The following is a 21,335-nucleotide window of genomic DNA, read 5'->3' as shown; positions in this document are numbered from 1 at the left end:
CGCATATGATGATATGGAATTGCTAGTTTTATTGAGCTATTTTTATGGTTAAATCTTTGCAAAAACATTAAAACCGTATAGGTCGATATTACTTTATTTCAACTAGCCTATGCAGCAAGATATCGTCAGAATATATAAAACAAATACACAACAGAAAACAAACAATTATAACTTTTTGCACAAAATCCTCTTGCGTCTTTTGAAGTTTAACAGTTTATGAATGAAAACGTAGACTTTACAACCAAGAAACGTTGTTCTGTTCGATATTGCAATTGGCAACATCTTGCGATAATTAGCGTGGAAGTGTGAAGAACGGCTTTATTTAAGACCCCGTACATCTATGATACTTACACATCGACGGTATTGGCTCCACCATCGCCGAAATGGGGGACAAGAGCGGTAAATGCAAATAGTTTTGCTAATGTTACGTTGGAAACGATTTCTTTAATAATTGATGTATTTACAAACTTTTGTTCCAGTGTAAAGTATCTATAATAATTACTGAGAGGTATATGAGTTGCAATAATAAAAGCCTAATGCATGTATTGTATATACAACATAACTGTAGTTTGTTTAGTCCAGTGAAATACTGTAGGTAAAGCATAAACATTATACTAAGCGATATAATAAAATAGTAGCTATATATGGTATGCATGAGATACCATAGACCTTTCAAGGTAAACTTATTAAGAATTTGTTTATTTAAGTTTGTCAAATGGCAGCCCGCTATGAGGAGCTGACGTCAGATACAGGGAAACCAAAGAAGAGTAAGGACACTATTTTCAGCAAATGCTATACGAACCTAATTACCCACCAATTTCAAGATAATGCCACTAAAACAGGTGATTTGATACCCAGTGATGTATATTATAGGCCTATAATACTGTCCTCCTTTTACAGTATGTATAGTAATTTTGCAAATTTGGTATACAAATTTTCTGGATTTGGCAGAAGATTATTGCAAATAGTTTGATGGTTTAATGACGTTTTTACGATGTATTTTAATGAAGATGACCTTACGCCAAAAAAGATAATGGCACTGCGGGTAGGAGAGCTTTCAAGTAGCGACGACACTGACTCCGAAGACGACCTATACTACAGAGACACCCAAGTGCTAAATTCTGTGGCAAGTGCTATTCAAAAAGAGTTTTTAAGGAAGATTCCATCCAAACGCAAGAATTTCGCCGCCAGTGTCAACCGCCTGAGAACGTCGGCCTTCAGTGTGTTATTGACTAACCAAACATCACTTGATGTCAGTGACGCGTGCATAGAAGCGGCCCCAAATCATAATAATCTACTACAAGAAGATAACTCCGGTTACGTCATTGAAGAAGAAGAAGAAAACGCATGCATATTCTCTTCCAGCAAAAGTCCTGTTTACGAAACAATCAAAGAAGTCACAGAAGTAGGAAAGACTCAAGTTCCGGCACAAACTACAGATTGTTTACATGATGTTCAAAGTGATTTAGCGTCTTCCTCGAAATCTAGCCACCAGTTTCCGGAGTTATTTACTCCCTCGGACCTTCCACGAAACGCTTTGATCCTTTTTGTTGGAGGTCGTAAGATGACAGCTGCAGAACTCCGCCAACTTGACCTGTCACGACCATTGCAAGACTTGCTTTCCTCTCAGAACCAGTCTTTCACTTTGCTGCGTATTTTAGAAGACTCCTTCGTTCTTGAAGACTGTGGAGTTGTAGGAGAGGAAAAACACCAAACAACTGACGAAGTGAGTGTTGTAAGCCAGCCAAGACAAAAGTCATACAAGGATAATCCAAAGAAACAAGAGAAACAAGCCTTGTTTCCAAAAGAAGAGAAGCGATCGCCCAAAAAATCTTTGTTATCATGTATGAAGTTTTGCGGTCCATCCAAGTATCCCCAGTTGCTGCAGCACAAGAACTCTCTCTGCCTGAAATCTTACGAAAACTTGCGTAGGAAGCGGAAATGCATGAAATTTCTTTACAAAAGGGTTATTTTTTGTGGCGCTGAGATATGCGGAATGCCCGAAAGTTGGCTAACCTGGGTCTATCATCTTGTTAAAAGCAACGTCAGTGCTGTCGAGTGTTACGCTGTCGAATGTGATGACTTACAGCATGCCAGGCTATTGGCTAGAGCTCTTGGAAATCAAATTGCGACATTTAATGGAAATAAAAGATAGTTTCTGCATCCCTCTTTAAATACTGTATGAGTAATGAGCTGTATGAATAATGAGTACTGAGTATGAGCATTTTGTTCTAATAGCAGCAAACCCGTCACGTTTTTTATATTACAAGTCATATCAATGCTGAAATTGTGTGTTGCTTTATTCCATGTATAAGTTATATACAAAGCATACATAATAAAGAATAATAGCTAATATCTGCCACATTGGAATGAAGTAATGGTCTGTGTGCTTTCGAAAACTATAAGCAATCAACATCAATCAACAGTTGTTTTAAGTCACGTTTCATATGTCGTTTGCTGGTTACCGCTAAAACGCTGCCTCCGACGCACTCGCTTGGCTTCATTTTGTATAGAGACGCGTCAGCTTTGGCGCAAGGATATGAAAACGGAACTGGCGTATAATCGTTAATTGCATAAACACATTACGCCTCGCAAACAACATTGTTTATGAATACGTTAAGACAACCTGGTAACTTATACCTTGCTCTCAATTTGCAGTAGCTTTAAATGTGGATAGAATTGAAGGACCTAAGTAATTTCTTGCAGTAATTTTTTGCAGTGGTTGTAGTAATTCAAAGAAAAAGGTTTATGATAAAATGTAGACCATAAAAGCCCCTTTCCGGAAATATAAGGAACCCTATCCATAGTATTAGGTCAAGCTAAATTTACGAAACTTCTCCCGTTTGTAACTAACTACCACCCTCTATTTTTACTGCGCCGGTTTTAAATGCATAAAATTAGAGTATTTGTGAAAAACGTCACGGTTAGCTTCATTTTTGTTATTCTCCAACTTTCAGGCCATTTCTCAGTAAGCTATGGTCTAAACTCTAAACTCTAAAGAAAATTTATATTTTTAGAAGTTAGGGACAACGTTGGAATCTTTTACTTTAAAAATTATGCTCAAACTCGAGAGCCTAACTTAGGTAAGCTTAAATATTTAGTATTTTCAACGAAGCAATGTGTGTGTATCTTTTGGCGATTTAGAAGCTAGAATCAAATCTAGTTATAGATCTTGCTGTAAGTATATAGGCTATTTACGCGATCCCTTTTAGAGAACGTAGGCTACAAAATAGACTTAAGCGATACTTCGGCAGTTCTGCAAACACACGTATTCTGCATAAAAATTGAATTAAGATCATGTTGGTTTGTCTGGAAAAGTAGTTTCCAACCGTTTTAAAAAACTTTGCAATAGTTCTCTTGCCATTTTTTAATGATTTGCGGTTCCCTATAAAATTGACGTTTAACATCATTAAAACTGTATTTTTTTCCTTATTTGCAAACTGCTGAAATGTAATGCAATGCTGAAAAAAAAATTTGAGGTCCTCCTCAAATTGCTCTACGGACCATACTTAGGGGACCACTGGTCTACAACTTAACAAAACTTAACAAGAACTTTTGTCTGCCAATGCTACGTATTGGCTGCACACCGGCCTAGTGATCAGCGTTTACATCTTCAATGTTCGGTCTTGTTTTAGTGCGCTAAGTAATCTGTTGTTGTTGCTGCTGCAAACCACTCGGTTATCAAAAATTTGTCAACATAAATATTCTTGCAAGTACTAATGTTGAAGCAACTGAATTTAAGAACTTAATCAAAAGTTTGCAAAGAAATTCGTTAACAAAAAAATGCTTCAACGACGTTCAAAATACTGATGAAAACAAGGACCGCTTTGTATGCGTACAGCTCTACACCCATACCGAAACATGACCGAAATAAACCCACTATATCAGTGGTTTTCAACATGTTTGGCTTTCGGCACAATGCAAACAACAAAAAGATTTTGCGGCATCCACAGTCGAACCTAAGAGCTTCCGCATCGAATGAAATCAAATTTAGGTGTAAAGTTTGAAATCAAAATGCTACATTGAAAACAGTTTTGAAAAACACAAAATAAACTACAGTATCGGTACCACAAGAACGATTTATTTAAATTTATTCTAAACAAAGTCAGTGCAAAATTTGTGTTTGATTTTTAGGGCGAATCCTCTCATTATCTGGGCGCACATTCGACAAATCTACTCTCATCTCTTCTTCAACAACAAGTAGCCTTTCTCTTTAGTAGCTTTTAGTGACCCTAGCGGATAGCCTATAGTATAGGCCCTATACTAAAGATAGTAACGTAAAAACAAAACTTCATTTATAATTCTGATATTTTGGAAGCTTAAAAGCTTAAAAGCTTAACAGCTTTGGTATTTTAAACAAAGTACAAAAATTGTATTAGTTATAAAAAAGCTCTTATGACGTCACATAGTGTTCATAAATAGTATCGTTTTCGGTGTTATCCCTATTTATTGAAGGCTTGTTTTTTGTGGTACTTCATTGCATTTGTTGTTTACTTTTAGCTCACTCAGGTTTTATGATGCTTGGTAAAATGGCAATTGCATTTTGTATTGTACTGTAACAATTTTATGGCACCATGCTTTTTGTATCCCCCTTTTAATCATGAAAAATAAGCGACACCTTATGTGCGAATAGTTTTCAAATCAATAATATTACGTATAGCGCAAAATCATTCATTTTTATTCATTCAGTTTATTTTTCGTCATAATTGTGGGGGCTGCAAAATTGTGCTGACGTTGAAGATCACAAACGTATTAGCAATAATGCTAATACGTACACCACAACAACAAGCGTTGAGGGAAAAAACGTGCAAGGTCAGGGTGCATCATAGTAATTAGGTGTAAGAAAGACAAATTGATGAGGCCAGCACCAAACCTATATAGACATCTTGTTATCAATGAAAAATAACAGAAACTTAGCTTACTCCATGTCAACACAAGCGTTCCTTTATAAAAAGCTAAGTACTTATTTAATTGCTGGTTGACTTTCATTTGTTTGAAAAACTTATTAAACACTTCAAGTAAGTTACAGCATAATGTCATGAAAGTAATTGTGGCTGGATATTGCAAAACTGGCACAAAAACAATAGCTGCTGTTTTAACCATGTTGGGCTACAAGGTGTATAATGGATTTGAGCATTATTGGTATAATGCAAAATAGTGGAATAAAATTTTAACTATTGGTGCAACGACTGGTGACTTCAAGAAAATGTACAAAGATATTGATGCTGTTACTGATATGGCGGCGTTTTATTTTTGGGAACAAACACATGAGACATTTCCTGATGCGAAGGTGTTGTGAACTGCAATGTTAGCAGTGTGTTCAGCATGTTTGTGCAATATGCATGTGCATACTCGAGGCTAACTGCAAACTATTCTCTGTACTGCTAATTTTGCAGCCACTTATTCTGATATCATTTACAGCTATATTTATATTATTGTAGAAATTTGTAAATTTCTTCTTATGTTCAGGAAAAAGCACACCACAAACACTCATTTTTTAAACTCAATCAATCTGTTGTATGCTGGGCATTAGAGCAAATGCTTCATCTCTTGTAATTGTGGGCTAGTAAGGGAACAGAAATTTGGGTAAAAAGTGGACAGCTTGGTTTCATTTCTACCAACAACTGCACAGAACTGCACAAATTTCAAATGACTGTCTAAACTAGCGGTTCCCAAACTTTTCTAGAAATTTTTCCTGGTGGACCCTTTGCAATTATTTTGATATTTCGTAGCCCTATAAAAATCAAAGTATGCTATAGGAAAAATGCAAGAACCACACCAATGAAAGAAAAAGCAAAAACTATCAAATACGATAAGCGTTTAATGGAATGGGTGCACTTCTTTTGCTGCAATTAACTCATCAATGTTCGGTTTGGTTTTGGATAGCGCAACTCTCATGTCGTGTACTACATCCAGTCGGTTTCGGTATTTTTTTCATATTGAGTAGAGGGGAAATAGTAATAGTACAGCTATAATGTTGAAAACATTCGCTAACTAAAGACTAATATAAAGCAAGCATAACTCCCGAGAAAGCTTTATAATTGAATCACAATCATTGCTGTACATTGAGGACCCTCTGAAACTGCTTTACGGACCCCAGTTTGGGAACCGCTGGTCTAAACAGTGGTGGGATTCAAATATTTTAACATCCGGTTCTGTCACTAGCGGCATGCCATATTTACGTAGGCGATATAACATAGGTCTATACGTACACTTGTTGACAACCGGTTTGCGGAGGTCATTAAAATTCCAAGAACCAGTTTTCACGAACTGGTGCGAACCGGCTGAATCCCGCCACTGTCTGTAAACCAAAGTTTAAAACACAGTCATGGTATACCTACATTCCAGGACTAATAATCATATGCAAATATGTAAAGCATATAGCTTCCCAAAAATGTTTTGGATGAAACAGTCAACGACATTGGAATGAATGGTGGTAGATCAGGTGCACATAGTAATTCTGGCTTTGTACCACGACATGCCTGCAGAGTTGATTTGTTACATGTACTCTGTTGTCTTCAATGACCTTGCTGTATAATATTGGTACTTGTTTTAAAATATATTATGGGTTATGTTTGTTTTTGCCTTTAAAGAGTTGTGCGCAATTTGTTAGCTAGGTTGTTTTTGTTTTAAAGATTGTTGTTAATGCCACAGCACTGCACTTACTATGCTCGAGGTAGAATTTAAATTAGGATTATATTTATGTATAGATAATTTTTACGACTCGTGATGAAGACTATTGGTGGAAGAGTTTCAAGCATCACCTTGATATCTTAAATGCAGATATTACAGTAAAAATTTGCAATTTCATTCCATTTTTGGGAATATATTGGCACCTATTTAATAAATGTAAGTTTACTGTTATCCAAATACTGTTAGTGAAAGTAATATGCATTAAAAGGTTTGACAATTGTTTGTTAAAAATTCCAAAATGTAATAAGTAGTTCATAGTTCATAATTGAGGCAATTATTACTGTATTGTATCACTGTATGACTTATTCTACACTCGCAAAATGCATTCCTTGGTTATCAATTGATTCTTTATTTGTCAAGGTTTCTTTTTATTTGGCTTTTGTTCTAAATATAATCACATAGTAAGCCATTCCTCTTTATTACTGATTACTTTCTGCAGTATTTCCTGTTTATGACAGGTCTTTTTATTTTGGGTGTAAACGTGTCTTATTACATGAGGAACGTGTGCGCTTCCAATGAAATGGTAATTAGAATGAAGTTTTGTCATCACAACAGCTATGTGTTGCAAGTAGGCAGATACCATAATAAGATTTTACATGTAGATATAAAAAGCTTTAAATTTCCCCTTTAAACAAACTTCACATTCAATCATAACCAGGTATGCATTACGGTATTGCTTTTATAGTTTATTCAACAACTCCCATAAATAAAACTCTAGGCTGTTCCAAAAGATAAGTTGCTACTTTACCAAGTATCAGATGGCTGGGAACCACTTTGTAAATTCTTGGGTGTAGAGATACCCAATGAGCAATTTCCACTCAAATATGTTGGTGGTGAGCTTATCGAAGATATAAAAATTGAAAACAAAACAGTCCGAACTATCTGGTTCATCATCAGGTTATATCTTGCAATTGGATTTATTTGCATTGCAGTCAGTTTAAATTATATTTTTTAAATTGTGGTGATTGTATCTGCCTTGTTTTTCTTGCTACTCTTTCACACCACTATCTAACACCCTATTTGGTTTTTTTGCCTAATTTTGTTTTTGTAGTAAAGTGTAAGTTAACTTCACTAATGCTTGTAAAGTCATCTAATGTTACGAAACTGTGTGTTGTGACAACAAATTCAGTTGCATTTTTATTGGCTCATGTTAGCTCATTTAATACCCAACTGTATTCATTTGGTGGTTACTGCAGTTTTATAACTAGGCAAAAGTGCATTCTTTTATTGTGTATTGTTTGACAGCATACCAGTAATCACATTCTCCAAAATTGTCTATCTGATACTTTCTTTAACCTGGTAGATAATTAATTTATTGTTTCTTTGAGTAGAGTTTGTTAATGTAATCTTTTGTTTCATGTATGAATTTGCTTGCATGTAGGGTACTTTTTATGGCAAAATTACCATTTTCAAATTTATTTTATATTGGTTAAACTTACATCTATAACACGATTAGTGTTTCTACTGTGTAATGATTTAAGTTTTAGTACTTCTGCTTCCTACTTAAAGAATTAAATTCCACTGAAATTTGTACTCTAATATTAGGCTGTGGCATTTTTCTAGCAAGCATTTCATACTGAATCCTTCCTAGTTTTTGTCAAATTAATTGTGTTATCATTATGTTCTCACATCCTGCATTCTGTTTAACAGTCTAATAGAAAGGGGATAAAATGAAAGTAATAGTTGCTGGATTATCGAAGACCGGCACAAAGACTATGTGTGCTGCTTTAAAAATCTTGGACTACAAGGTGTATGATAACTTTGAACATTACTGGTTCCACACAAAAGAATGGATGAAAATTATGGAAACAGGAGGAACAATCAACATGTTCAGGGAAATGTATGAGGATGTGGATGCAGTCACTGATCAACCTGCATGTTTGTTTTGGGAACAAATCCTTGAAACTTTTCCAGATGCAAAGGTGAATCTTGTTTTATTTTGGAGAAGGATAATTATAATCATATTTATGAATTATATTGTAAAGCTCTTATTGTAATACTCCATGAAAGTTTTTTATGTTTGTGATAAATAAGACTTTAAAAATTTTGAGCACTTAAATATATCAACACTTTCAAATTTACTGGTGTGGCCTCAAGCATTAACTTGGTACACAATTTTTTTTTATTTAATCAATAAAATACATTTAAACAGAACTTTGAAATAATTCATATTTTTGGACCCAAATCAAGTTGTATCTATTGCCAGCACAGCAATGAACCTAAACTTGACTAAAGTCAAGCCAATACCGTTAAGCTTGTAAAGTTTTCCAATGTCACGCTATGCACTGCCTCAAGTTCTTCTTTATGGCTATATCGAATTTGGAGTGGTTCAAATTTTGTTTTGGAAAAGTGTATTTTTTCGAAAATATTCCATTCTATGATCAATAGTTTAGATTTTTTGCAACTGCATTTACTACAATGTGGCTAAAATTGACTAAGGCAGGCCAAGTTAAGGACTCGAGTCTTTACAACACGGCTTTCAAGCTGTGCAACGTCAGGTCTCATGCAATGTTGCAGATTACTTTATTATGATTGTGCTGCTACCTTTGCAAAATGAATATATTAACATATGTTGCTTCTGCGTAAAAAGCAAAGTGTTCGCTTCTTGAAGCAGGGAGTTTCATTTTAAAGGGGAAAGAAACATTTAGCTTACCTTCTTTTTACTATCAGGCCAAAGTAGCTTCATAGTAATCCCAGGAGACATTTCGGTGTGCTTAACACTAGAAGGACGGCAATTTTCGTATACCTAGAAGGACGGAGTGCGTCAATTGACGCAAAAGGTCAAAACGGCGCAAATCTAACGTTTTTTGTTGAGAAAACTGTGCTGTTGCTCCGAAAAAACTACTTCTATTGCATGTCCACTTTGTGCATTTTAATTAACAAAAGCAATCGCATTGAAAATACAAGCACTCGTGCCTAAACACTTCTGTTTCACGCAACTCCTTTTTCTTCTTGCACTCTTCTGGGACTTCTCTCCTGTTCTGGCGCATTGTCCCTACGAGGCTGTACTTCTTTTCAGCAAGTCGCAACGCCAGGTCAAGTGAGGTGAAAAAATTATCGCAAGTGACGTTGTAACCTCCTTGAAAAAGCGGAGCCATGAGTTTCAGTACAACGTCGGTGGGCACACTCACGTGGGGGCTCCTTGCGTCATCTTTTCCAACGTAAGGAAAACCGTTGAATAAATATTTGTTTTCAACGTCAACTGCCAGCCAGAACTTTAGACCAAACTTGTCTGGTTTATTGGCCATATATTGGATGAACTTGCAGCGTGCCTTACACGGCAATAGTTGCTCATCCACAGTTATCTTCCACTGTGGAATGAATGCTTTTTGGCAGTTTGATATAAAACTGTTCCAAAGTTGTGAAGCGAGTGCAAATTTATCATGCAATAGATTCCTACGCCTTTCCGTCTTCAGATCGAAGCGAAGGAATCGTATGAGCTCCAAAAACCTGTCTCTTGCCATGGTTTGGGAAAACATCGGACATCCCCACGACCGCCCCCACAAACTCTTCAAAGGGAAGTTGCGCCCTCCTATCACGCCACGAGCAACCACCAAGCCGACGAATTTATCTAATTCATCTAATTTATCTAACTAAGAAACTCTTACTACACTTACGCTTCGATAAACTTCAAAAATTCCGAAATTAGGCTGCGCTTGTGACGAAACTACTCTGTTTTGCGGAAAAGTCGACTTGCATAGTTTGTCGACACGTTTGTCACACCTCTGTGTTGGCAGCTGTGACCTAATTCGATAAACCTGTAATTATCAGCAGAAAGAAAACAATGCTCTCAATCGCGAGACTGGTTTTTGTACTGTGAAGTAACAATGCGTCAATTGACGCACCCCGTCCTTCTAGGTAGTGACCACGTTAATTATCTCTACCGGTAAAATAAAAACTTCATATTCATGGGTTAGTTACCTAACACTAATGTAGGAAAAGTCAGGAAATATCACAGTTTTGCGATGCACCACTTAAAAGTTATAGATGCACTTAGGTTGAAAATGCGTCAATTGACGCGCCCCGTCCTTCTAGTGTTAAAAGATGTTTTCATGATGGGCAACTGTAGTTTAGGTGTTGCTCTTGCAAATAATGTTTCTAGATTAATATTTATTATCGAAATTTGTGAAGGTTATTCTCACATTGAGGGATGAAGATTCTTGGTGGAAGAGCTATAAGTTTCAACTAGAAGAGCTCAACAGAGATGTTCCATCAAAAATATTTAACTTTGTACCCTTCATGTATTCGCATCGTTTTTTAAAAGATTTTTGTAAGTTGCCCAATGTAGCATAGGTCTAATATGTGATGATTACAGCAGCTTTTATACCTTTTATATGCAAGCTTACAAAAAAAGAAATGGTCTTGAGCAAAGGATGCATAAAGAGTTACCCCAGCTTAAGTAGCAAAATGTGTAAAGTGTTTATGTCATGTGTAAAGTAAATCTCTGTTTGTTTTTATGCAGGTAGGGTTGGATTTGGATTAGATGTTTCTTATTTCTTAGGACAAGTTTGTTCTACCAACGAAATGGTGGCACGTATGAAATTTCGACAACACAACAGCTATGTTTTGCAGGTTTGGGTTTTTCAAGCATGTTTGTTGAAGGTTAAAATAACTGATCTATATATTCTAGCAAACATGTAAAATATCAGGTATGTATACCATTAGGCATGTAAAATGTAAAGGTTTATAAGCGTACCTTTAACGCTCTTTCTTGCCAGCACAGCACGATGCCGTTGGCCTTTATGAAAAATAAGTTATGTTAGGAAAAGATGTTCATTATTTTTAATGATACTCAGAATGCACCTAAGGATAGACTGCTAGTCTACAACGTAACAGAGGGTTGGCAACGTCTTTGCAGCTTTTTGGAGAAGAACATACCAGATGAACCTTTTCCACACAAAAATGTGAAAGCAAAGTATTTGACCGAATTAAAACGTGACAGTGAAGTTGCTCGCAATTTATGGCTGTATTATAAAATTGGAGTTTTCCTTGTTTTTGCCATACCGGTTTTATTTGCACTTTACTATGCTTTCTAACCTTTTTTCAGTCAATTTTCACGTGTATTTTGTGTATAACATTTAAAAACCCAAATCGAGGCTGCCAAGACTGTGTTTGGAAAGTTATATAGGTTAATCAGATACACGCAGCTGAAAAAACAAGTGTAGTTTAAACAATTCAAATAATTTCACTAAGTACGATAAAACTTTACAAGCAGTTGGGCAAGTAAATACAATAGTTATTGGTGACCAATTTTATCAACTTACTGTAACCCAAAGCTTTGTATAGCTCGAACTAATCTAATTAGTCCCTTCAAGTTAATGAGCTTCCACTCCATGTTGTTGACAAAATTTACATGTGTATTATTGTTTTATTGGTATTTTTTTATTTTGTGAAAAAGGATTTCGTCTCATTTTTTGGTAGAAGGTTAGAATTTATTGTTTAACTTGAACAACCTATATAATATATCGAACTCAGTACCATTATTTCTTCTTGAAGAACCTCAGCAATTTTGATACCAATGTTTTGCTAGGCACTGTATTTTTCTGCTTTTGTGTTAGCCATTTCATAACTCAACTAATTAGCCACCATCGCCGCTACTTTTTGATCTCAGACCACCTCTGTGCAAGCATTGGGACAGAATGGTGAAAATCGTTTATGTTTTGTTATTTAGAATGCCCAAGTTTTGTAGATTTAAATTCTATGTTGAGTGAACGTTTACGTGTTGCTTGTATGTGGTAATGACGCTTTAGCCAATGATTGTTGTAGGATTGGTAGCTCTTTTTGAGATGTTATGTCTTGTTTTAATGATACCTGTTATTGTGCGCGAGAATAAGCTTTCATAAACTGTTAATAACTCTCTTTTTAAATATTTGTAGCAGGTCTCTTGTGATTCTTGTAACGTATTTTTGTCCATTAGGTTTTACACGTCGTGTTGTTGGTGTTTTCTAATTAACTATTTGATGTTAAGTGTGAGCAGATGCTTGGAATTATGTGTATGACTTGCCCACATACGCATAATTATTGTGTTACTGTATATGTGATAATCTGGCCTCCTTTGTATTAAAACATGTAATTTTTAACACTGTGTGCATATATTTTACTGCAGACAAAATAAGAAAACTTGTTTACAATGAAGGTAATTGTTGCAAGTTTTTCAAAAACTGGTACCAAGACATTGTGTGCTGCATTAAACGTACTGGGATATAAAGTCTATGATGCTGTTGAACATTTCTGGTATCACGGCAATGACTGGATAAAAATACTGACAACTGGTGGGACAGTGGAAGACTTTAAAAGGATGTATAAAGATGTTGATGCTGTTACAGACGCCCCAGCATGCAACTTTTGGGAAGAAATTTCTGAAGCCTTTCCCGATGCAAAGGTAGTCATACAATACATAGATATACATACATCATTTTATTGGTATGGCTTTTTTGTTGCTAAAACACCGAATTTGTGGTGATGTTATTCGTTGCTAGTGAAGGATGATTAATTGTGTGGCTTGGATGAATGTTTAGGCACTTTGTTTATTACGGTTAAAGTACTTCCCACTGCATTTGTCTACAAGTAAAAAAACATATATTGCCAGATTGTGCTAACTCTTCGAGATGAGGAGTCCTGGTGGCGAAGCTTACAGAAGCAGTTTGAAAGAATGAATGCTGATGTTTCATTTAAAATTTCTCACTATGTTCCATATTTCAGCACATATCGATATTACAAAGCTATATGTGAGTTGTCATTTTTAGAAGAAATTAGCAATGATTAATAGGCAATATCTAGGTGACAAGATTTTAATACTTTATTAGTATTAGACATTTTCTGATATTCCTGATTCTGTTTTGGAAATATTAATGCAGGTAATCTTTCTTAAATCTTGTTATGTGCCAGTAATATGCTATGTTACATACTTTGCAGGTATGGCTTCCTTTGGGTTACCTATGTCATATTTTTCTGGAAATATTTGTACCACAAATAAAATGGTTCCTCTCATGAAATTTCGTCAGCATAATGATCATGTTTTACAAGTTAGTAACTTAAAGTATTGCATGGAAACTTTTCTATAATTTTCTTGAATTGCTTTACTATCAGGGGTGTCAAAGTCAAACTAAATGTAGGGCGGCATTAGAAATTTTGACTGAGGTGCAACTGCGCGAACAAACAAAACATGAGCTTAGCCTAGTTATTTTAAATAGGCTCTGCTTACTAAGTTTCTCATGCGTTGTCCATAGCTTGGTTATGTTGTTTGTTGCAATGAGCTTGTGGCTTCTTTTCCACTTTGCGGCACTGAAAATGACAGAGCCATTAGCAAGCAGTAATATCCAAAAGCTTTTATAAGACAACTGCAATCGTTGGGCATCATCCAAGCTTGTTTAATGTCAAGTTTAGACATATACATTACAGTTGTGCTTTTGCTGTTAACCCATTGTTTATCAAGACAAATTGGCTACTGTGACATGAAAATTAAATTCTGTAATTTGAATGTGAACCTAATATAACAATGCTTTTTAGCTGCTTTTTGTTTGATGGTCATAGTTGGATTTATGGATTTCTTCACTTTACGCGCTTCTTCAGTAGTTAAGACACAATTGAATACACAGGTTGAATGAGAAATGCTTTTCTGCAGTAAAACTGTTTTATTTGACATAAACTTGTTATATATGTTTTGTTGCTTGCCTTGAAAAACTAGGCTAAAATAAATAGCTTGAGAATGGGTTTTTCACCCTTATCACCCCCTTCCCTGTGGTTAAGCAAAAGGCGTTATAAACTGTCGTATGTTCATGAAAATTTAATGTATAAGGACTTCATCGTTAAAAAACCTTTTAAATCATGACAGACACACTAATTGAATAAATTACAAATATACTGCCTATGGTTATACAAACTTTAAAAAAACATGGTTCATTAAAAAGTTTCAAAAACACAGGAGTGTTAAAGTTGTATTAAAAACAAAAAAGTACCATAACACCAATGTACCATAACACCAATGAATAGCAAGAAAACACAATTTAATTTGATAGATGCAACTGTTTCTTCTGCACAAGCTTGTCTATCCGGGGCAACACATTACTCACAGCACATCGAAAATCATGTTCAGCGGTACGCGGTACCACTTAAAATGCTCTCGCGTACCGCTAGTGGTACGCGTACCACAGTTTGAGAACCACTGCATTAGAGCATTCTGTTAGTATGATCGTAGTCAACATACTTAGCTGGGCGCACCCAAAGTCTTTAAAGGCCGCGAGTTTGATTTGATGTCAATTGTGAGCTTTACTTGAGGTTTTGTGTTTTTGTAGAGCTTTATAAGGTTCAAATTGGCAATTAAGTTTGTTAGTACTAGGCTTTTGTTCTCAAGATAATTGTTGTAAGATATCACACCATACACGATTGTTATTTTGTTTGTTTAAAAGGCAGCACCGTGTGAGAAACTGCTAGTATTTAAAATAACTGATGGCTGGGAACCATTGTGTAAATTTCTTGAAAAAGATGTACCTGATGAACCATTTCCACATAAGAATCCAAATGGAAACTTGTTGCCAGAGTTAAGAACTCAAAATGTCGTTATGAAACAAGCACAGAAGAAGCTTTATGTGGTGTATGCTTTTGTGTTTTGTATCATTGCGTTACCAGTTTTCGTAGCAGTTATATGGCCGTTGCTTAATTTTTATTAGTCTTATGCTGTTTGCTTAATATAAACTATCAACCGTATTTACTCAAATAGAAGCTGCGCTTTTTTTGAAAGCCTTAAATGCCTACTAGTCAAAGACGGCCATCGCCATACTTGGCCATAAAACAGATTTCTAATTTTCCCAAATGAGCATTTTTTTATGTTTCGTACCCTGCTTTGAAACAGTAGATGGTCTCAAAATATAAAGCAAGAAATATTTTTTATACATTTTAATGTATTGCTATTAACTGTGTAATTATGTAGTTATGACTACTACAGTATTATTAATATTATGTTATATTTTGCATGATGTTGTTGTGATTATCCCATGATGTTGTTATAATGATGTAACAATTATCCCTTCCGTTAGGTTATTTTATGAGAGTGTCATTGCCAAACCTCAAACAATGAAGTTGTTTCCATTTCTCTTTATTCTAATCGGTTGGGTGCTATTAATAAATGTACTTATACGTCTGTGAAAATATACTGATGATAATTATCATCAACATTTGATTTTTAAATGCGTTACCATTTTGTGTTAGAATGCTGTTGTGTTTAGCATTTTTGTCTCGTGGTTTTTTGATTTCAAAATGATTAGAACAATTGATTATAATAATAAAAAACCTTACATATAAATGGTACAAAATTTTATAGTATCAGCCACTTACTGCTATGCAAGCACAATGTGTTTACCATGCTGCATTTGTAGAATAAAGTGTTATGCCTTTTTCTGCATTTTGTTCTGCATCTATTCTTGATTTTATCGGAGAGAATGGATGAACATAAGAGACATGTTTGTTTGATTATGGATTTTTAATACAATATTTTATCTATTCTAAATTATTTTCAAAACAAGTTTCAGGAATTTTATGAGGTAACAAGATGATTGTGAAAGATTGTAATCTGTATTGTTGATACTTAAATCTTAACTTGCATGTAGCATTGAATATACCAAGCTGTAAATGATATGCCTTCCTTCAATGCCTTTACCAAAACCCAGTATTTCCAATAAAATGCATGTTGCAGACTAAAACTATGCACCAACAGGTAGCTTACCACTAGATTTAATCCAGTTTCAGATGATAGATGTTTATTCATTTTATGGTACATGGAGCTAAACTTTGTATTTATTTAACCATTTCAAATGCTCTTTGAGGTAAAAGACACTAATTTTACTAAAAGTGAAAATACTAATTTTTTTACAGGTATTTGAAACGTTTTTATAATAACAATTTAAAGACATTTTTGGCAACTTTACATAATGAAAGTGATAGTAGCTGGTGATGCCAAGACTGGAACCACAACAATGTGTACAGCATTGACCATTCTTGGATATAAGACCTATGACTTTTTCGAACATTATTCATATCATGGTGATGACTGGAACAAGTTATTAGAAAGTGGTGGATCTGTCGATGATTTCAGAAGAATGTACCAAGACGTTGATGCTGTCACAGATGTACCAGCTTGTTATTTTTGGGAACAAATTCATGAAGCATTTCCTGATGCAAAGGTAAATATTTTGATCATTCTTATCAATCTGCTGTGCTATTATACATTTTGTAGGTATTGTCACCAAAAACTTTAGAAAAGTAAAAGTTTTGTCAAGCTTATATGTGTGCAGTTTAAAGTGTTCACAAGTTTGATGTATGACATTGTTGTTTTAAGAAATATTGTTGAAACCATGTTTTTACACAGATTATTTTGTCTATACGTGATGAAGATGCATGGTATAAAAGTTTTTCCAAACAGTTTGTAACCAACAACGGGCTTCAAAACTTTTTCACAATCGCTCCATCTATTCCATTATTTGACTGGTGGAAGTTATACAAGTGGTACAAGAATACCAGTACGGTTGCTTTCTTATACGTTTAACAGTCGTTAATGTTTTAATTGCATTACTGTTATTATTATTAAATTTAATATTATGTTATAAATGTATAGGAAAGAATTGTCTAGATGTGCAACTTCATGATAAGTAAAAAAGTTTTCAAAAAATTGTCAATTCACTATTTTTCTGTTAACAGTTGCCCGAACTTAAATATATCAGCGCAAATAACTTATTTTGCAAATAACTTATCAGTATTAGTTTACATTTATGCAGTGAGAGTGGTGAGTGGAATTGAGTTTCCAAGTAAAAAACCTCCTAATGAAATGGTTTCAAGATTAAAATATCGCATGCACAACAACTATGTAATTCAGGTATGTAATGTATGGTATCAGAACGTTCATCCTCAGACTGAAGAAAGCATTTGCACAAAATAAATTTGGCAATGATTCCTCGTTGCTGGAACTTTAGTTACAAAATTTTTCGATGTGCATTTTTCAATGGACCTATGGACCTTGTTTTTAATTGGTGTTTAACCAGTACCATATGCCCATGTCATGTTATGTTAAATTAAGTATTGATTTGTGTTTAGATGGCACCTAAAGATAAACTTCTGGTGTACAAGGTAAGTGAAGGATGGGAACCACTATGCAAGTTCCTTAATGCCGTAGTTCCTAATGTGCCGTTTCCTCGTAAGAATGTGAATGCAACGTTTTGGGAAGAAACAGCAAAAGAAAATCCAATAGCTATTGCTAATCGAAAAAGAAATAGCCGACTTTTGATCAAACTGTTTGGTGGCTTAGCTTTAATTGTTGCACTTTGTTACAAGTTGTCATAAATTGTATTTATGCTTATCGTAGCATCGTACTTTACTCATGGAGCAGTTACAGTATTTTTATAGTTGTTCTTCATCACTGCAAATGTAATACTAAAATACTGAATGCTGTAACTTGAATGTGGTAATATTTGTTGAGCCTGTTTTGTTGAAAACTTCTTGTTTGAAAACTTTTTACTACACTGTAATGTTCTGGACAAACATTTTTAACTATAACGTCCATAAGCCATCTGGGTTCAATTTTTAAAATGATTTTCTAGAATCTTTCAGCCATATCTGTAAAGTATTTTGGCATTGCCCATAAGTAGGTACGGTATATATAAATGCTATCTAAGACCATTACTTAAAGTTGATTTTTTTCATAATCAATGGATGTGGACTGATTTGGGGTTTTATTTACTAGGTTTAAACTGAATAGCATTAAGTTTACCATCATAAAAGCATTTTCAGTTGCATGTAAAAACTTCATTAACATGTCAGATATCAATACATTTTGGTATAGTATTACAAATATTATTATATTTTTGGCACTGCCAAGCAATATCCTAAGCATGTGCTTTAGCTGCATTTCATACATTTTGCAAATAATCAATCAACACAGAAGTCGTAGAGAAAACAAAAATTTAAAGACAGTCACATAAAATGATTTGTAGAGCTTGGTCATGTTCGAACTGTTTTATTTGAATGTGAGTTTGTAACATTTGTGGTTATATACAGTGAAATGTCGTTGATCGGAACCATTTTATTTCCAAAGCATTGTGTCAGATAAGTAAGGCTACCCGAATAATGAAACGGGTTACAATGCATTAACAGAATATAATGAAATCTGCTTTTTTATAAATTGAAGGAAAGGTGGAATAAATAAAAGAAAATATGTTCCTTGCCTGGGGTTGATTGTGAAAGTTTTGGATTAATGAGATCCCACTGCATTCATCTCATGTTAGATGGAATATAAACTATCATGTATTTTGTGGCTTAAACCTTTTTGTTTTTAACAATTTATAGACATTTTTAGGCAACTTAGGCATAATGAAAGTGATTGTGGCAGGTTTTCCCAAGACTGGAACCACAACAATGTGTACAGCATTGACTATTCTTGGATATAAGACGTATGACTTTTTCGAACATTATTCATATCGTGGTGATGACTGGAACAAATTATTAGAAAGTGGTGGATCTGTTGATGATTTCAAAAGGATGTACCAAGACGTTGATGCTGTCACAGATGTACCAGCTTGTTATTTTTGGGAACAAATTCATGAAGCATTTCCTGATGCAAAGGTAAATATTTTGATCATTCTTATCAATCTGCTGCGCTATTATACATTTTGTAGGTATTTTCACCAAAAACTTTAGAAGAGTGAAAGTTTTGTCAAGCTTATATGTGTACAGTTTAAACTGTTCACAAGTTTGATGTATGATATTGTTGTTTTAAGAAATATTGTTGAAACCATGTTTTTACACAGATTATTTTGTCCATACGTGATGAAGATGCATGGTATAAAAGTTTTTCCAAACAGTTTGTAACCAGCAATGGGCTTCAGAACTTTTTCACAATTGCTCCATCTATTCCATTATTTGACTTGTGGAAGTTTTACAAGTGGTACAAGAATACCAGTACGGTTGCTTTTTTATTTGTTTAACAGTCGTTAATGTCTTAATTGCATTACTGTTATTATTATTAAATTTAATATTATGTTATAAATGTATAGGAAGGAATTGTCTAGATATGCAACTTCATAATAAGTAAAAAAGTTTTTTTTTTTAAATTGTCAATTCACGATTTTTCTGTTCACAGTTGCCCGAACTTATATATATCAGCACAAATAACTTATCAGTATTAGTCTACATTTATGCAGTGAGGGTGGTGAGTGGAATTGAGTTTCCAAGTAAAAAACCTCCTAATGAAATGGTTTCAAGATTAAAATATCGCTTGCACAACAACTATGTAATTCAGGTATACAATATATGGTATCAAAAGGTTCATCCTCAGACTGAGGAAAACATTTGCACAAAATAACTTTGATTCCTCGTTGCTGGAACTTTAGTTACAGAATTTGTCGATGTGCGTTTTTCAATGGATGTTGTTTTTAATTGGTGTTATACCAGTACCATATGCCCATGTCATGTTATGTTAAATTAAGTATTGATTTGTATTTAGATGGCACCTAAAGATAAACTTCTGGTGTACAAGGTAAGTGAAGGATGGGAACCACTATGCAAGTTCCTTAATGCCGTAGTTCCTAATTTGTCGTTTCCTTGTAAGAATGTGAATGCAACGTTTTGGAAAGAAGCAGCAAAAGAAAATCCAATAGCTATTGCTAATCGAAAAAGAAATAGCCGACTTTTGATCAAACTGTTTGGTGGCTTAGCTTTAATTGTTGCACTTTGTTACAAGTTGTCATAAATTGTATTTATGCTTATCGTAGCATCGTACTTTACTCATGGAGCAGTTACTGTATATTTATAGTTGTTCTTCATCACTGCAAATGTAATACTAAATTACTGAATGTTGTAACTTGAATGTGGTAATATTTGTTGAGCCTGTTGTGCTGAATACTTCTCGTTTGAAAACTTTTTACTACACTGTAATGTCCTGGACAGACTTTTTTAAATATAACATCCATAAGCCATCTGGGTTCAATTTTAAAAATAATTTTCTTTCAGCCATATCTATAAAGTATTTTGGCATTGCCCATAAGTAGGTACAGTATATATAAATACTATCTGAGACCATTATTTAAAGTTTATTTTTTTCATAAACAATGGATGTGGACAGATTTGGAGTTTTATTTACTAGGTTTAAGCTAAATAGCATTAAATTTACCATCATAAAAGCCATTTTTAGTTGCATGTAGAAACGTCATTAACATGTCAGATATTAATAATTTTTGGTGTAGTATTACAAATATTATTATATTTTTGGCACTGCCAACCCATATCCCAAGCATGTGCTTTAGCTGCATTTCATATATTTTGCAAATAATTAATCAATCAACACAGAAGTCGGAGAGAAAACAAAAATTTAAAGACAGTCACATAAAATGGTTTGTAGAGCTTGGTCATGTTTGAACTGTTTTATTTGAATGTAAGTTTGTAGCATTTGTGGTTATATACAGTGGAATGTCGTTGATCGGAACCATTTTATTTCCAAAGCATTGTGTCAGATAAGTAAGGCTACCCGAATAATGAAATGGGTTACAATGCGTTAACAGAATATAATGAAATCTGCTTTTTTATAAATTGAAGGAAAAGTGGAGTAAATAAAAAAATATGTTCCTTGCCTGGGGTTGATTGTGAAAGTTTTGGATTAA

The 21,335-nt window shown here is 34.4% G+C and overlaps 5 protein-coding genes across 8 annotated transcripts; all 5 read left to right on the top strand.

Annotated features, from left to right (window-relative positions):
- The first annotated feature begins 246 nt into the window (after positions 1 to 246).
- Positions 247 to 2,360, top strand: LOC143448939 (uncharacterized). Of its 2 annotated transcripts, none has more exons than XM_076948906.1 (3): positions 247 to 399; positions 708 to 842; positions 1,011 to 2,360. In XM_076948906.1, exons 1-3 carry the CDS (start codon positions 384 to 386, stop codon positions 2,153 to 2,155), a joined length of 1,296 nt encoding a protein of 431 aa, XP_076805021.1. In that variant the 5' UTR covers positions 247 to 383; the 3' UTR covers positions 2,156 to 2,360. The 2 variants fall into 2 exon arrangements, with proteins under 2 accessions (XP_076805021.1, XP_076805022.1); XM_076948907.1 differs by having other exon boundaries at positions 368 to 508.
- Positions 2,361 to 4,952: 2,592 nt separating this feature from the next.
- LOC143448592 (uncharacterized) lies at positions 4,953 to 12,797 on the top strand. Of its 2 annotated transcripts, XM_076948399.1 has the most exons (6): positions 4,953 to 6,543; positions 6,711 to 6,849; positions 8,344 to 8,615; positions 10,825 to 10,963; positions 11,156 to 11,265; positions 11,490 to 12,797. In XM_076948399.1, exons 3-6 carry the CDS (start codon positions 8,364 to 8,366, stop codon positions 11,727 to 11,729), a joined length of 741 nt encoding a protein of 246 aa, XP_076804514.1. In that variant the 5' UTR covers positions 4,953 to 6,543; positions 6,711 to 6,849; positions 8,344 to 8,363; the 3' UTR covers positions 11,730 to 12,797. The 2 variants fall into 2 exon arrangements, with proteins under 2 accessions (XP_076804514.1, XP_076804513.1); XM_076948398.1 differs by having other exon boundaries at positions 4,953 to 6,849.
- A 13-nt stretch (positions 12,798 to 12,810) lies between these two features.
- On the top strand, positions 12,811 to 16,563 carry LOC143448588 (uncharacterized). Its single transcript, XM_076948393.1, has 4 exons — positions 12,811 to 13,075; positions 13,283 to 13,421; positions 13,609 to 13,718; positions 15,102 to 16,563. The coding sequence occupies exons 1-4, from the start codon at positions 12,824 to 12,826 to the stop codon at positions 15,360 to 15,362; spliced, it is 762 nt and encodes a 253-aa protein (XP_076804508.1). The 5' UTR covers positions 12,811 to 12,823; the 3' UTR covers positions 15,363 to 16,563.
- LOC143448590 (uncharacterized) lies at positions 16,268 to 19,027 on the top strand. Its single transcript, XM_076948395.1, has 5 exons — positions 16,268 to 16,405; positions 16,564 to 16,871; positions 17,057 to 17,207; positions 17,463 to 17,560; positions 17,779 to 19,027. The coding sequence occupies exons 2-5, from the start codon at positions 16,620 to 16,622 to the stop codon at positions 18,022 to 18,024; spliced, it is 747 nt and encodes a 248-aa protein (XP_076804510.1). The 5' UTR covers positions 16,268 to 16,405; positions 16,564 to 16,619; the 3' UTR covers positions 18,025 to 19,027.
- Positions 19,028 to 19,038: 11 nt separating this feature from the next.
- LOC143448591 (uncharacterized) lies at positions 19,039 to 21,303 on the top strand. Of its 2 annotated transcripts, XM_076948397.1 has the most exons (5): positions 19,039 to 19,302; positions 19,488 to 19,638; positions 19,881 to 19,978; positions 20,183 to 20,215; positions 20,288 to 21,303. In XM_076948397.1, exons 1-5 carry the CDS (start codon positions 19,051 to 19,053, stop codon positions 20,426 to 20,428), a joined length of 675 nt encoding a protein of 224 aa, XP_076804512.1. In that variant the 5' UTR covers positions 19,039 to 19,050; the 3' UTR covers positions 20,429 to 21,303. The 2 variants fall into 2 exon arrangements, with proteins under 2 accessions (XP_076804512.1, XP_076804511.1); XM_076948396.1 differs by having other exon boundaries at positions 20,183 to 21,299.
- The last annotated feature ends 32 nt before the right edge of the window (positions 21,304 to 21,335 follow it).

The sequence above is a fragment of the Clavelina lepadiformis genome, chromosome 3, assembly GCF_947623445.1.
Source record: "Clavelina lepadiformis chromosome 3, kaClaLepa1.1, whole genome shotgun sequence".
Taxonomy (NCBI): Eukaryota; Metazoa; Chordata; class Ascidiacea; order Aplousobranchia; family Clavelinidae; genus Clavelina; species Clavelina lepadiformis.
Note: the sequence above shows the minus strand (reverse complement) of the source record. Positions and strands in the feature narration are given on the sequence as shown.